Consider the following 15700-nt stretch of genomic DNA (forward strand, 5'->3'; position numbering starts at 1 on the left):
GTTCTGAGGTCCAGAAGGAGGTGAGAGGCAGACCAGTTGAAAGTCTCTGGGTGAAGATAAAAAGGGAGACTACCATATCAGGAGGAGTAGGCGAATGAGACATTTCTAGAACAAATAACGAATAGCCAAAATACAAGACCTAATAGTAATGCGGGACTGACATCTGGAAAAACAATATGGCAAATGACTAAATGTCCAGTAAACTCCTGGAGTGTCTTAGGGGCAGCTTTTAGTTTCAAAAAGTGGGGGAAATAACCAGGAGGACAGCCAATGTAGAGCTCATTCTGACTGACAGGGAGGAATTGGTTGCAAATCTGATAGTTGAGGCCAACATGGGGAAAGTGATCAAGAAATGATAGATTTCATCATTCCAAGGAAAGGGAGGCATGAAAGCAGCAGAATAAGGACAATGGACTTTAAAAAATAGACTTTAACAAACTCAGAGAACTTGTAGGGCAGGTCCTATGGGAAGAAAATCTAAGCGAACAAGGAGTTCAGGAGAGCTGGCTGTTTCTCAAAGAGACCATATCAAAGGCTCAACAGCAAATTATCCCAATGCAAAGGAAAGGTAGGAAAAATAGTAATAGGCCAATATGGCTCTTTAATGACCTGGAAATCAAAAAGGAAGCCTACAAAAAGTAGAAACATGGACAAATTGCTAAGGAGGCGTACAAAAAAATAGCACAAGCATGTAGAGACAAAATTCAGAAAGGCTAAGGCACAAAATGAGTTACACCTAGCAAGGGACGTACAGGACAATAAGAAGAGATTCTGTAAATACATTAGGCGCAAGAGAAAGATGAAGGACAATTTAGGTCCTCTTCTTAGTGGGGAAGGAGAGCGAATAATGGATGACGTCGAGAAGGCTGAGGCATTTAACACATATTTTGCTTCGGTCTTCACTAAAAAGGTAAATTGTATCGAAATACTTAATACAATAAAAACCAGGGTGAAGGAATGCAAGTGAAAATAAGGAAAGAAAGAGTAAAGAATATTTAGATAAGTTAGATGTAGCCAGCTCAGCAGAGCAAAATGAAATGCACCCTAGGGTATGTAAAGAACCATCTGAAGCAACCTCAGAACCATTGGAAATTATCTTTTGAGAACTCATGGAAGATGAGTGAGGTCCCAGATGACTGAAGAAGGGCAAACCTAGTACCTATCTTTAAAAAGGGGGAACAAAAAGGACCTGTGGAATTATAGAGCAGTCAGCCTAACTTTGATACCTGGAAAGATATTGGAACAAATTATTAAATAATCAATTTGAAAGCACTTAGAGGATAACAGGGTAATAAGTCATAGCCAACATGGATTTGTGAAGATCATATCCTGCCAAACCAACCTAATTTTCTTCCTTGGCGGGGTTGCTGGCCTAGGAGATGAGGGGAAGCTGTGGACGTGATATATCTTGATTTTAGTAAGGCTTTTGACACATTCCCACATGACATTCTCCGAAGTAAAGAAGGGATGTAACTATTATGAAGTGGGTGCAGAGCTGGTTGAAAAAACATATGCAAAGAGTAGTTATCAATGATTTGCTGTCAAACTGGGAGGCTATATCTAGTGGGTGCCGCAGGGGTCAGTCCTGGGTCCAGTGCTATTCAGTATTTTCATTAATGACTTGATAATGGAGTGAAGAGTATGCTTATCAAATTTGCACATGATACCACATTGGAAGGGGTTGCTAGCACGTTGGAGGACAGGATTAGAATTCAACATGACCTTGACAAATTGGAGAATTAGTCTGAAATCACCAAGATAAAATTCAAAAAAGAAAAGATTTGAGGGGGTAACCTGATAACAGTCTTCAAATATGTTAAGGAATGTTATAAAGAGGACAGTGATCAGTTGTTCTGTATGCCCACTGAAAGTAGGACAAGTCAAAGGGGTTTGATCTGCAACAAATAAGATTTATGTTAGATATTAGGAAACTCTTTCTAACTCTAGGGGTAGTTAAGCTCTGGAATAGGCTTCCAGGGGAGTTTGTGGAATCTCTGTCACCTGAGGTTTCCAAGAGCAGGTTAGACACACACATGTCAGGGATGGTCTAGGTGTACTTGGTCTTATCTCATGACGGGGGGGGGGAGGGGAGGAGGTGGTGGGCTAGATGACCCCTCGAGGTCCCTTCCAGCCCTATATTTCTATGATTCTCCAGCACAGTTTAACAGTCCCATAGAAATCAAGAGAACTTTTATGCTGGGTGGGGGAATACAGCTGCTAAAACCTCTATAACAAAGACTAAAAGTTAGCAATAGAAATATATCTGGGACACTTGATCCCAACCAGCCCCTGCTGTTGATTTCAAAGGGGTTATAGGCAGTTCACCAAGAACAAAGTTTGGTGAAAAGGGCCCAAACATGCACCATTCAAATCTGTGGGTATTTTGATAATGATGTCAATGGGAACAGAATCAGAACCTGTTCCAAAGCCTATTGATGTCAATGGAAAGACTCCCTTTGATTTCAGTGGGCTTTGAATTAGATCCCAAGTGCCCAGATTGCATTCACAGGTGCAAAGAGGTAATTGCATGCAACGGGCTTATAGCATATTCAGTAAACTACTGAATGTGCACCTACACTTGCATATATTACAGATAGAGCCTAAGACAATTTGGCTTCTATTTCTACTACATTTGCACCGAAAACAAGGCTGTGTATTTTAACTTTTACCAATAACCTGTTCTTATAAAGTGAGACTTCCAAATTATTTTTATACAACTTCTTGATATACATAAAGGTCAAAACCTAAAGTGTTTTAACAGTACTCAGTGCAGAATAAACTAGTGTGGAAAGAAGCAGGAATACATTTTGGGTGCTCAGCATTTTCTGAAAAACAGGATCCTTTAAGGTGTCTCACATCGGGCAGCCAAAAATGGAAGTGCCCAGAACCACTAGTCAGTTTTGAAAATCTTGGCCTAAGAAACTGCCAAGGCTATAGAGTGAGTCAGAACGAGGGATAAAACTCAGCATTCCTGTCCCCCAGGTCTAAAATCACTAGCCAACACATGGTGAGCTCTGTTTATCCACAAGCAATTTGTAACGCCATGAAGTCATTAGAACCTGTTGGTTAATAAACTCTCCATTTCAGGTATCCCATGTTGAAACTTTAAGGTTTGCAAAACTCAGCCGTCCTGCGTGTCCTTTTTCTTCATTGCATTAGTCATTCTTCGGTCAGAACCACTAAAAATGCCTAATAAATCTCTTTTCTTTCAGTTCCTCCGAATTTTGAGGAAGAACTGGCTGACTGTACAGCCGAGCTGGGCGAAACTGTCAAATTGGCTTGCAAAGTAACAGGAGCTCCTAAACCAGCAGTTGCTTGGTATAAAGGTATCGTCAGCATCGTGTTGTCATGAGATAAATACTCCTAGTTTACACGGCCCTCACGCTACTCCATACCAACTTCTTGGTAGCTGATCATTTAACTGAATCACATGTTTTCCCAGCAACATTATAATTACAGGTTTCAGAGGGGTAGCCATGTTAGTCTGTATCAGCAAAAACAACAAGGAGTCCTTGTGGCACCTTAGGCCTGGTCCACACTAACCCCCCACTTCGAACTAAGGTACGCAAATTCAGCTACGTTAATCACGTAGCTGAATTCGAAGTACCTAAGTTCAAACTTACTGCGGGTCCAGACGCGGCAGGCAAGCTCCCCCGTCGATGCCGCGTACTCCTCTCGCCGAGCTGGAGTACCAGCGTCGACGGCGAACACTTCTGGGATCGATTTATCGCGTCTAGACAAGACACGATAAATCGATCCCAGAAGATCAATTGCTTACCGCCGGACCTGGAGGTAAGTGTAGACCTACCCTTAGAGACTAACAAATTTATTTGGGCATAAGCTTTCGTGGACTAAAACCCACTTCATCAGATGCATGGAGTGGAAAATACAGAGGCAGGTATAAATACACAGCTCATGAAAAGATGGGAGTTGCCGTACTGAGTGGGGGGGGTCAGTGCTAACGAGCCAATTCAATTACGGTGGAAGTGGGCTATTCTCAACAGTTGACAAGAAGGGATGAATACCAAGGGAGGAAAAATCACTTTTGTAGTGCTAATGAGGCCAATGTAATCAAGGTGGCCCATTTCAAACAGCTGACAAGAAGGTGTGAGTATTGATATTGTTTTTACTATAATTACAGTTTTTACTTGCAGTGAAAACATCTTTGCTGAAAGTTCACACCCGATACAAAGCTGTTTCACGTGCCTCTCACTGCATTTAAGTCTTTTCCTTTTACAACACACCATAATCAACGAGATCCTTCACCACACAGGACAGACTTCGGGAGAGTTTTCGTGTTTACATGAGGACAAAGCATGGCAGGTGATGAGCACCTGCAGTGCCCATTGAGATCAGGATTTAGCTCATGGTGGATACAATGTCTCCTCGGCTGTGTTCTCAGGGTGCATTGCAGAGAAGGAAGCTACTCTGACCTTATGCAATGTGCATCTGTTTTTAGAGAGGCGAACACAGCTCTAAGCCCCCTTCATCCATGCCTTTCCCAGTCCTGGGGATAGCCAGGGTCCAAAGTGGAAGAAAAGGGTGCAGTTCCCAAACAGAGGCTGTAAACTGGTACTAAACTGATGCTGCGTTTAATGCGGGATTTTTCTTTCTTTTATTTTTAAGATGGCAAACCAGTGGAGATGGATCCCCATCACATTATCATAGAAGATCCTGATGGTTCCTGCACATTGATCCTGGATACTCTGATGGGTATTGACTCAGGACAGTACATGTGCTTTGCCACCAGTCCGGCTGGTAACGCCAGTACACTAGGAAAGATCCTTGTTCAAGGTAAAGTCCTGTACGGGTACATTGTTTTAAAGTGCTATTCACCACTTCCCTGCTGTATAATATACTAGGTATGTGCATTAAAACACACAGGCCGTTCTGCATTACATTCCTGGCGTGTCCTCTTTGACGCGCCCTCTGATAGCTCAGGAATAGTGAATCAGAAAGTCAGATCTCTTTGTTGGTTGCGCTCTGCTACCAATGGCAGTGATCCAGTCAGGCCACAGACCTGTGTTGTATGTTTGGATTGCTGTCGTGTTTCTTAAGTTTATTCTCATTTTCTAGTGCCGCCGAGGTTTGTGAACAAGGTTAGAAATGCTTATTATGTTGAAGATGAAGACGCTCAGTTTACCTGCACCATTGAAGGAGCACCTTATCCTCAGATCAGGTCAGTTCTTGAAGTTATTTCTTGACAGAAACTAAATGTTTGGGTGGTTTCCTCATGCAATTTATTGTAGCAATTGTGTGAGAGGGAAAAACCTGCAAATAATAATTGATATGGGACTCTATCAGATGTAATGTGCTGATGTATATTTTGGGGTTCCTTTAACTATCTTCACCCAGCATGCATTCACTTCACCAACCAAGTGTTCTGGGCCATCCATGGTGACATTCTCTCTAGCAGCGGAAAGCTCAGTACAGCGTCCTCTGAAGACTGGCAGTGCTGCTCTATGCATTGGCTTGACACGTTTCCTGAGAAGAACGTAAGACTCTGTTTTTCCACAGGGGATGAGTGAGCTCCCTCCACAGTGATTCACATCCCTGAAAAATGCAGAAAGCGTGAGGCCCAGCTGGGACCTAAACTTGTATCTCCCTCCTGGGAGTGCGTTGCTCTGCCCACGGGGTTGATGGGCGAGTGACTCATTGAAATGTCACATTTTGCCTTAGACTGGCTATTTTCCATGCACAGGTGGTATAAAGATGGTGCCCCGCTGACAGACATCAATAAATACCAGACTTTCAGTGAGCCACGGAGTGGCGTGTTAGTCTTGGTGATCAAAAATGCTTCTAAGGAGGACATGGGACACTATGAATGTGAAGTAAGTTCAAACAGATTTCAACCGCTGCTGTTTGGCTCATCATAATGTAAGAATTTCTTCTCTCTGAGGACAGATTTTTGACTGTGTTATTGTATCTGAAGTGTTACACGCAACGTACCAAGAAGCTCAAAATAAAGGAGGGATGGGCCCAACTATTTGGGGATACTCTGATCTGAGATTTTGGGTCATCAAATAATATAAAAATGAGGCAGTTTGGAAATCAGTTTAGATTCCAAATCTACCCCAGGCAACGTTCAGATGTTCTGATGTGGAGTTTTGCTTTGGGCCCATCACTAAATTAAAGAGATCCTCCCCACTCCAGACAAACATCCAGACAAGAAAGAGCACTTTTGGACTTCAGCCAAAAGGGCAACCATTGAAATTCCCTTTTATTTCAAAAGCTTAGTAGGAAGTAACTAAGAAAATCAAATCATATATGTCGGGGCAGGCAATTTCAGTTACTTGAAAAAAGAAATTGCACTTCATCTTTTGTAGTAAGTCAGTAGTAAATCCTTAGTAGTAAAGTAGTAACATAAATTGCACTGATTTGAGATGTGCACACTCAAGGGATCTGCTTCATAAGTATATTTCCCGAGGGCCAGATTCTTCTACTGCCGGATTCAGCTAACTTCTGTTGAAGTTACTTGAATCTTGCCCCTTGGATTCAGTTGAGCCATTTATGCAGTCCTGAATTGCACATATGGCCTTGGCTGCAGCAGGGTAAAGTGGGGATTGACTGTATAAAATTATCCTACATTTTACTGTGTATTGCTTGATTCTTGTTAGCTGATGAACAGATTAGGCACAGCAAGGAGTGGAGCGGATCTTTGCCATCAGAGTGCAGCATTATTGACCCAGGAGAAGAGGGGAGACCAAGCCATTACTATAGAAGGTATGACCCTTTGCCAGCTCTGTAAGTATAACATTGAATTACCCTAAAGTCATCTTCTTGAGGGTTGAATATATTTGCCATCTTATCATACAGTCTTATTCATGTTGATTGTCAGCGTACATGTGTCTGTATGTCCATCTATGCGTGTATGCGTATACTGCAGATCATGTATACCCATCACGCACTTAGTTGATTTCCAAACCGATGAAATCAATGAATTATCTTATCATATAATGTTGATGGGATACATTAAATGGCAAAGGAGGAGCAAGCCAGGGGTTTATTTTGCTGCCACTAATTCTGGTGATTTTTTGATTCTTTCCATTTGAACTAGCAATAGTGGTGTTTCAGTCTAGACGCAGAATGTGATATGAGCTACTCCGAGGAAAGACAGGGCTCAATAACTAAAGCTCAGCAGAAATACAGTGGCCTCCTAAAATGACACATGAGAATATGTGGAATTGTCAAAGAAATACATCTGATGGATCAGCTGGGTTTCCAAGCACGGGTGTGAATAGGTGTTAATTTACCTGTTAGCAAGTGATACATTGATATTAAACATCACATGTTCATGGAATCCATTCCTTTTTTAGGAGTGTTTTTGGTTTGTTTGTTTATTTAACTTAAGTTGGTAAGAACTCCAGTGGAGAGGTCTTTCTCTTCATTTCTTAAGAGGGCTGCTGTCCTAAGTTATCTTGTCCTTTGAATTATTTCTACTAGAAATATGTAAAGAATACAAACTACACCCTTCATAACTGCACTTAGGCAGCACTGAATGTCAGAGGTTTGCAAACAGCTACGGAATTTATTTTCTCCTTCGAGTGATTGTGCATAGATACATTCCACTGTAGCTGTCTGTGCATCCAGTGCACTCAAGATGGAGACTTTTGCCAGCAGTACCACCAGAGGGCACATGCCCCCTGCTTCCGTCATGTTCAGAGCTGAGGGCATAAAAGGGGCATGGCCGCTGCCTCCTTCTCAGTTCCTTCTGTGGCAAGAGTTGGGAGTTCCCTGTGGCTCTTTAGTTCAGTTAGCCGATTTCTAGAAAGAGATTTCTCTAAATGTGTATGGTTCTAATGACAGTTTAGGCTTAAGGCAGTTTAGTATAGTTTAGTTTATTAGATAGTTCTTTCATTTGGGGGTTTAGTATGGAGAAATCCCCAGGATTCAAATAATGTGCCATATGCAGGCATAAAAGCTGGAACTAGGAGTGCTGGGGGTCCTGCCGCACCCCCTGGCGGCTTGAAGTGATTTACAGTTTACAAGGTTTACAGTTTGGTTCAATGGCTCTCAGCACCCCCACTATAAAAATTGTTCCAGCCCCCCTGTATGCAGGGCCGTAATCCTTGTTGCAGATAAGCACTAGAGAAGAGAGAGAGAGAAACATGGGAGGAAGGCAAGAAACTCGCCACCTGGGGTCATCCTCCTGGATCCTACCGTCTCTTGAGGACGACACACTGCCCGTGGCCAGAGAAATGAGCAGCCCCTGAAAACGGGGACCTTGTCTCCCTCGTAGCCACAGTTGGTCAGGAACCTTTTCTTACAAACCCAGCCCCAGGTAACGGGGCGTCCCTGTCTGGAATACTCAGTAATAGACCAGCCTGAACAACAAGTGCAGGAAGTTCTACCTCAGAGCAGGCCACAGCCTGGGCCCTGTCATGGATGCCTTCCTTCTTCCCTGGTCGAGCCATCTGCTGTATGCATTGCCTCCAGTCCTTCTCATTTTGAGGGTGATCAGGAAACTAAAGAGAGACAAGACAACCATAATTTTTATAGTGCCGGCCTGGCCAAGATAATACTGGTTCATGTACCTACACCGACTCTCCATTCGGTCACTCATAACTTTACCCCTTGTTGACGATCTCCTGTCTCAAAACCAATGTCTCTGTATCCAACTCGCAATCTCTCCGCCTCACCGCATGGATGATCTCCGGTTGAGTAATCAGGAGAGATTATGCTCCCAAGATGTCCAAGCGATCTTGGTAAGCCGCAGAATGGATTCCACCTGAGTGACCTATGCAGTGAAATGGAAAAGGTTTTTGATCTGGGCGGAATCTCACAGTGGTTAGACACATACTGGACTACCTACTGCATCTAAAATTTTCTGACCTCTCAGTTAGTTCATTGAGAATCCATCTGGCATCTGTCTCTGCAGTACACCTTGTAGCGGAAGACTTTTCTATCTTTTTGCATCTCTTGGCTTCCAGATTTCTAAAGGGTGTTGTTAATGTGCACCTTATCATGTCCGATCTGGTACCTTTGTAGGATCTGAATCTAGTTCTGACCCATTTAATGGGTCCCCCCTTTGAACCTCTGGCAACATCATCCCCTGTCACCATTATCAGTGAAAACAGCATTCTTGTTAGCAATTACCTCTTACTAGGAGAGTCTCAGTGCTTCTAGCACTCTTAGTTGACCCTCCTCTCACAGTTTTCAACGAAGATAAAGTTTCCCGTAGGCTGTACCCTACGTTTATGCCAAAGGTGGTGTCAACCTTCTACTTTAATCAGATTATTCATTTCCCATTATTCTTCCCGAAACCTCATTCTATCAAGGCTGAAGAAAAGCGTCATGCCTTAGATGTTTGTAGGGTTTGGGCATTTTACATAGACCATACAAATGTTTCAGATGCTGCCCCAAAATCTTTGTAGCCTCCGGTGAAAGAATCAAAGGAGATCAGTTGCAGCTCAGTGTATCTCACATTGGATTTCTGACTGCATCAAGCTTTGCTTTGATCTTGCTAAGGTCTCCCTTCCACGAAGGATAACTGTGCTCCACTGGGGCTCATTCCATTTCATCAGCCTTTTTAAGCAACATTCTTATATGGGACGTGCCAAGCAGCAACGTGATCATGGGTACATACCTTCCCCAGACACCATGCTATTACACGGGCTTCCTGAGAGGACGCCAGCATCGGCAACTTGGCGTTGCAGTCTCTTTTCAGTTAATCTGCAGTCCCACCATCTGTAGCAAAACTGCTGGTGAGTCACCTCCCGGGCAATGTATACATGCACAATCACTTGGGAAGAAAAAATTGTTCCTCATCTGCACAATAACTGTTCTTCTTCGAGATGTGTTGTGCACATATACGTTCCATGACCTTCCCCGCTGCTTCAGGAGTTAGATACATGGCAGTGCAAAGTAATGGAGAGGGAGGTGATAGCTGTATGCCTTCTGTGCTCTCTGCTCTGATCACACGAGAGTAGGGCCGCATGCATTGCTTAGTGGTACTGCTGGCAAAAGTCTCTGGCTTGAGTGCATTGGGCTCACATACGGATGTATTGGAATGTATATGTGCCCAACACATCTCGAAGAACAAGAGTCACTGTTCTATATGCATCCGAAGAAGTGGGCTGTAGTCCACGAAAGCTTATGCTCTAATAAATTTGTTAGTCTCTAAGGTGCCACAAGTACTCCTGTTCTTTGTACAGGTAAGTGAGCACTTTTTCACATCACTGGCATTTGAATAGTGACAGCACTCAGGATTTCTATGCAGGCCGTGACTGGGAGAAAGTGTACTCTCGACAATTACTTTTGCCTTGAAGCTAGTGTTAATGTCGGGAGTCAGAAACCATAGGCTACCCAGATTAGTGTCCAGGCCTATAATTTATTTAGCCTGTTTGGAATCATTATATGTTTCTAATGACCTAGAAAAGTTGGAATTTATTCATTATTTCCCTAAACTTCTGAATCCTTATAGAAACCCAGGTAATCTCATACATAGTCACATAATTATTTTCCTCTGCTTTATGCTCACTTCCTTTGTGGCCTTGTATTATGGTGATCAAATTATTGAGGACTGCAGGGGAGAACTTTATTGGGATTATCAGTACCATAACTTAATCAGCTGGAGGGGTGCTGTTTCCTTAAAATGCTCTACTCAGGGAGCGAATGTGTTGAACCCAGAATGCTGATAAAAATGTACAAAACACCACCAGAGTGGCATATCTTGGTGCATTTACCTTGTAGGAGGCTAAACTGCAATTTATTAACATTTAAAGCAAATTAGATGAAAATGTTATAATAAAAAGTAAGAATTGCAAAACTGCATTAAAAGTGTTGTTTAGGTTATAGCATTGTAAGCATTTAAATTCATCTTGGAATTACTCATGTTTTTATATCATACATTTGTATAGTTCCTATAAAAGTAATTGTTTTGTGGCGTTGATTGAAGAAATCTAACACGGCAATTGCCTGGGAGCACCAGGAGTACTGTGAAATAAAACAATTCGTTGTTTAAACTGGAGAGATACTGGTTGTGACTAGTGGTTATTGGGTTCAAACCGGCATAGTTGAAGGAAATAAGGCCCCAATCCAACTCCAGTTAGTCAGTGAAAGATGGGTCGGGGCCTTCCAGAGCAAAATGTTAAAATGAGCCAAAGTCGTCCCTATAATATCTTCATTGCATTCGACGGAGTTGCACCAAAGATGAATTTGGCCTAATACGTGTAAGTGAGGAAAGAACTATTGGTTGTATAACATCCAATAATCTGTCTGGATATATCTGCTGGGAAGCCAGTCTCCCCTGGCAAAGAACAGAAGGACAGACAGACTTGATGAGAGCCATCTCTTTCAATCCTTATGATTCTGCGTATTGGTGGCAATGTTATTGTTTGTGACTTCAGCAGGAAGATAAGCTATCACAGTGTGATATTATTACAGTGGAGAAAAGGCATTGGGCCTGGCCCACTCCCACACACCAGCACTGTTTCTAAGAGTTTTACCTATTTAATAGTTGTTTGCAGTTGGCTGTATGGTGTGATTGTTGCCAGTTCTTCCTGTGACTCTCACAGAGATTTTTGTTGCCATTGTTTTTTTCCCTTGCCTTTCTGTACTGTTACCTCTGTTTATTTCACTGAGCCAAACATTGTTTATTACTCTCAGTATTAAATGAATAAATCCTGTTGTGCACAATTAGCAATCCAGGCACCAAGCCTGCAATGTGTAGGGTTAAATTCTGCCCTCAGTTAGCACCTGGTCACTGCATTGAAGTCAACTGAGAACTGATTTAAAAACAGAAATCCAAATTCAGGAAGAATTTTAGGACTTTCACACAACTATTTGTAGGGTTAAAATGAGAGAGAGAGAGAGAGAACCTTTCTATTTGAGTTCAAGTTGAATATCTGCTTTGCAACCAAACTCCTTGCTGCTTAATTTAGATGTCGCAAATCTTTAAAGACATGCTGATTCGCAATGGCTCTAGCTTTCATGTTTAACATCATAATACAGCAAATTATTCAACCCAGGTTCACTAACTTGCAATCACCTCACTTTTAAAAACAAAACTGCAACATTTCTGAAAGTTGTTGAATTCCCATCATCTCTGACTGGCATGGTACAGACTAGGAGATGACAAATGGAAAGCTTTATATTAGCAGGAATAATTATAAGCACAAGTGGAAATAAGCAAGATTTTGCAGAAGAGTGAACACTGGGATGGAGCGTGTTTATAGCAGGGAAATGGGAATCTGGATTCCTGGGTTCCATTCTTACCTCTGCCACTGGCTCAATGTAAGACCTTTGGCAAGTTACTTAATCACTCTGTGCCTCAGTTTGCCTGGTAATACCTGTCTCACAGAATAATGTTAAGTGTTCTGAGATTCTCAAAGGCAAGATAGCTGTAGAAGTACAAAGTATTTTTAGTTCTGTTTTTCCCACTGTCCTGCCAAAGAGCTAGAGAATGTGGGTTTGCTGCCTAGACTTTTTAATAGTTCAATTTTTAGGGTGAAGGTCATGATATTATTTTTTTCATTGTTCTCTTATTATTAATTTGCTATTATTATTGATGTTTATTTTTAATTTCGGGGTGGCAATGGGTTGGGGGGAGGGATAGCTCAGTGGTTTGAGCATTGGCCTGCTAAACTCAGGGTTGAGCTTTCAATCCTTGAGGGGGGCCACTTAGGGATCTGGGGCAAAATCAGTACTTGGTCCTGCTAGTGAAGGCACGGGGCTGGACTTGACCTTTTGGGGTCCCTTCCAGTTCTATGAGATAGGTATATCTCCATATATTATTTATTGTACCATGCACAAGAACATCTCAGTCATAGCAAACACACAGTATTGTTTCCAAGTAAAGGCTTCTAAAACTATAACTTTACTTTTCCAACCCCAGTTTTTCTTTAGAGAAAAAGTAGAATATTTGTATTTCATACAAAGCAGTTTAGAAAATTCTGTTCTGTCCGTGAATTGTCTGCAGTGTAATTAGATTCAACAGTTGATGGTACATTTGTAAAAAACAAAAAAACAACCAATAACATTGTGTATTAACTGGTAAAATTAGCACCAAGGATCAAGAAAATTCAGTAATCATCTTCCTTGATATACATGCTCAGTGCATCCTGCGCAATGGAATATTATGGTTTTCAGAGGGGGACAAGGTTGAATTTACAGATTGTAATAAAAATCACGTTGGAAATCATCTTTCATGCATCTCAAAGTTATGAGGGTTCTATTTGCCTTCAAACGCATTCTTATAATCCTTTCATAATGTGTGAGCTGTTGGTTTAACGTATTAACAAAAACGTAGAATCGTTGGCTGAACCTAATGCTTAGAGCTGTTAATCTGCTTATCAGGATCTCCTGCTTTGCAAAGCTGTTTTTCTAAAATGCTACAAAAAAGTTGAAATGATAAATCCTACAAATAGTACTGATGCAGGAATGTTCCCGAATTCCCTCATCCTACTTTCATGTGGTTCTATCTTTCATACGGGATTGCTTCAAATCTATCAGACCTTGGAGAGTCTATATAAACTGCCATGCACTAAATTAAAGTTTTAATTTAAATATTTAGGGCCCATATACCCCATTTTATGATTGGCGCTCTTGTGCCCAGTTCTGCAGAACTTTTGTATACAGAATCTCCATTGACACCAGTTGGGAGTTCTGCATGCAGAATGACCAGGACTGTTGTCAGTTGGAAGGGAGTGCAAGATCAGACATTGATCATGGGAATTGTGTGCAAGGACAGAGAACAGTGCATTTAGGTTTGGCAGTGTATTTATTTAGGTTTAATAAGGTGCAGTTCAATAAAATACCAGTTACTAATGTCACACATTTATTGATATTTCCTAACTGAACATTTGATACAGTTCTTTTCTGTTAGACAATTTTGGATACTCATTACATACATTTTTAACAATCAACTAGTATTCAACATACAGTAACTGTTAAAAAACCTCATAAAATATATTTATTTAGAATCATAGAATATCAGGGTTGGAAGGGACCTCAGGAGGTCATCTAGTCCAACCCCCCTGCTTTACATCGTATATCTATTGCACACTAATTAATCTTCATAAATATATTGGACCTGATTCTCATTTGCTTACTTTGATTTAAACCAGGAGTAACCCATCTGGAGGAGTATTTCTGTTAGTTTGTTATATCCAAATTGTTTATCTATTTGGGAATCTTGACTTAAAGGGTTCATGATTCTATGAACATTTCTAACCTGGATGCAAACGCAAAATACTGTTTACGGGCCCAGTCCAACTTCCATGTAAAGCAAATTTTAAATAGTTTCAAAAGTTTTTCAAGTTACTAACGAAATAAATATCTAGGCTTAAAATTTTATTTAATTTTGAAGACAAAACGTTTGAAAATAATTTCTTCCTATATTTAATAGCTATAGTCTAAATTCTAGATTCTAGTCCAAAACTGGTCTCATTTAAACCAGTGTAAATATAGTGTAACTCCATTGACATTAATGAAAAAAATCTAGATTTACATAGCGTCACTGAAAGCAGAATCCGACCGTCTGTGTTTGCCTAACGGAAACTGGAAGACAGCACGGAACAGCCACCTGCTCTTTTTTTATTTAGGCATTTGTGAAACTAGCACTCCAGCAGAGAAAACATGGAATATTGACATCAACTTCTGTACAAAATTCTCCTTTACCTCAATAGGATTTCCATGCTTAGCTCAATGGCAGTATAGGGCCCTTGTAAATTAAGTGAAGGTGAAATTAAATTTCAGATATCTTGTCTTATAATTTAAATATATTTTGAATTTTTTAGTCTATAGACATGTTGGTGACCATTTAAAGAATCAGGATTTGCTAAAAGATGTATCAGAGATTAGATTTTTCGCCCCTGTATTTTGACCAGGAACTATCTGTGATATCTCAGATATTGCTGTGTAGTAACTCTTGGTAACTTTTGTACAGCAGCCACTGTTACTGTACAGATAATGACTTGGGACAATAAAAGGCTTTCTTTCAAAAACGACGACGAAAATTTTGCAGTTCACTTTTAAAGTCTTTTTTTAATTATACAAACTAAATAATAATAATACTGGAGCTTATTTGCTTTATGAAGCTGGTTGCTGGAAATATAATTCAAAGAAAAACTTGGCCTTTTAGAAGCTCACTAACTTGTCACTGAACAAAGACTGGGGCTTGGAGTCTTGTTTTGCAAAATCCCACTTGTAGTCAGCAGTTCTGAGTGCATTAAATACAGTCTAGTTCATATGGTGTCATGATGCTGTACCGACAGATTGGTAGAGAAAATGATGAAAATCTCTATTAGCTTTTGAAATGTTACACCTCTTTGCTTTTCCTTTTTTATTAAATCTTTAACTTAAAAAAATCTTCGATTACTCCATCCTATCTGAAATCTTTATGTTGCACCACTAAAGCAGTATTTTATATTATGGGGGCATAGATAGAGAGCTATACAGAGTTAATATGCATGGATGGAGCAGACATATGCATACTGTAGGCATATAGATGGACTCTCATTTTGGAGAGCTTTTTTGTGCTAGTTTTCTATAATGATTTTTTTTTTTTCATTTTGATAAGCTTGGATCTTGAATCCACTTTGCAGAAGCCTGAAAACTGACTGATTATTTAGTCCGGGAAACTCCAGAAACAATACACAGATGTTTTCCAGAAACATGACAATCATAGGTTAAAGGATTCCAGCTCTGCTGAGTATTCCCTAGAGAGACATATTTTGATCTCTCACATGGTAGCTTGCAG

General features: G+C 40.8%; 1 protein-coding gene across 5 annotated transcripts in view; it reads left to right on the plus strand.

Moving 5' to 3' along the window:
- The window catches only part of OBSCN (obscurin, cytoskeletal calmodulin and titin-interacting RhoGEF), a 266409-nt gene that overhangs the window by 229184 nt on the left and 21525 nt on the right, over positions 1-15700 (plus strand). For all 5 annotated transcript variants that reach the window (XM_065582593.1, XM_065582594.1, XM_065582591.1 and 2 more), the window contains 5 exons: positions 3213-3326; positions 4627-4794; positions 5077-5179; positions 5702-5831; positions 6618-6723. In XM_065582593.1, the coding sequence (XP_065438665.1) occupies positions 3213-3326; positions 4627-4794; positions 5077-5179; positions 5702-5831; positions 6618-6723 (621 nt within the window). The remainder of the gene's footprint in view (positions 1-3212; positions 3327-4626; positions 4795-5076; positions 5180-5701; positions 5832-6617; positions 6724-15700) is intronic.

Source organism: Chrysemys picta, chromosome 2 (assembly GCF_011386835.1).
Source record: "Chrysemys picta bellii isolate R12L10 chromosome 2, ASM1138683v2, whole genome shotgun sequence".
NCBI classification, from domain to species: Eukaryota; Metazoa; Chordata; order Testudines; family Emydidae; genus Chrysemys; species Chrysemys picta.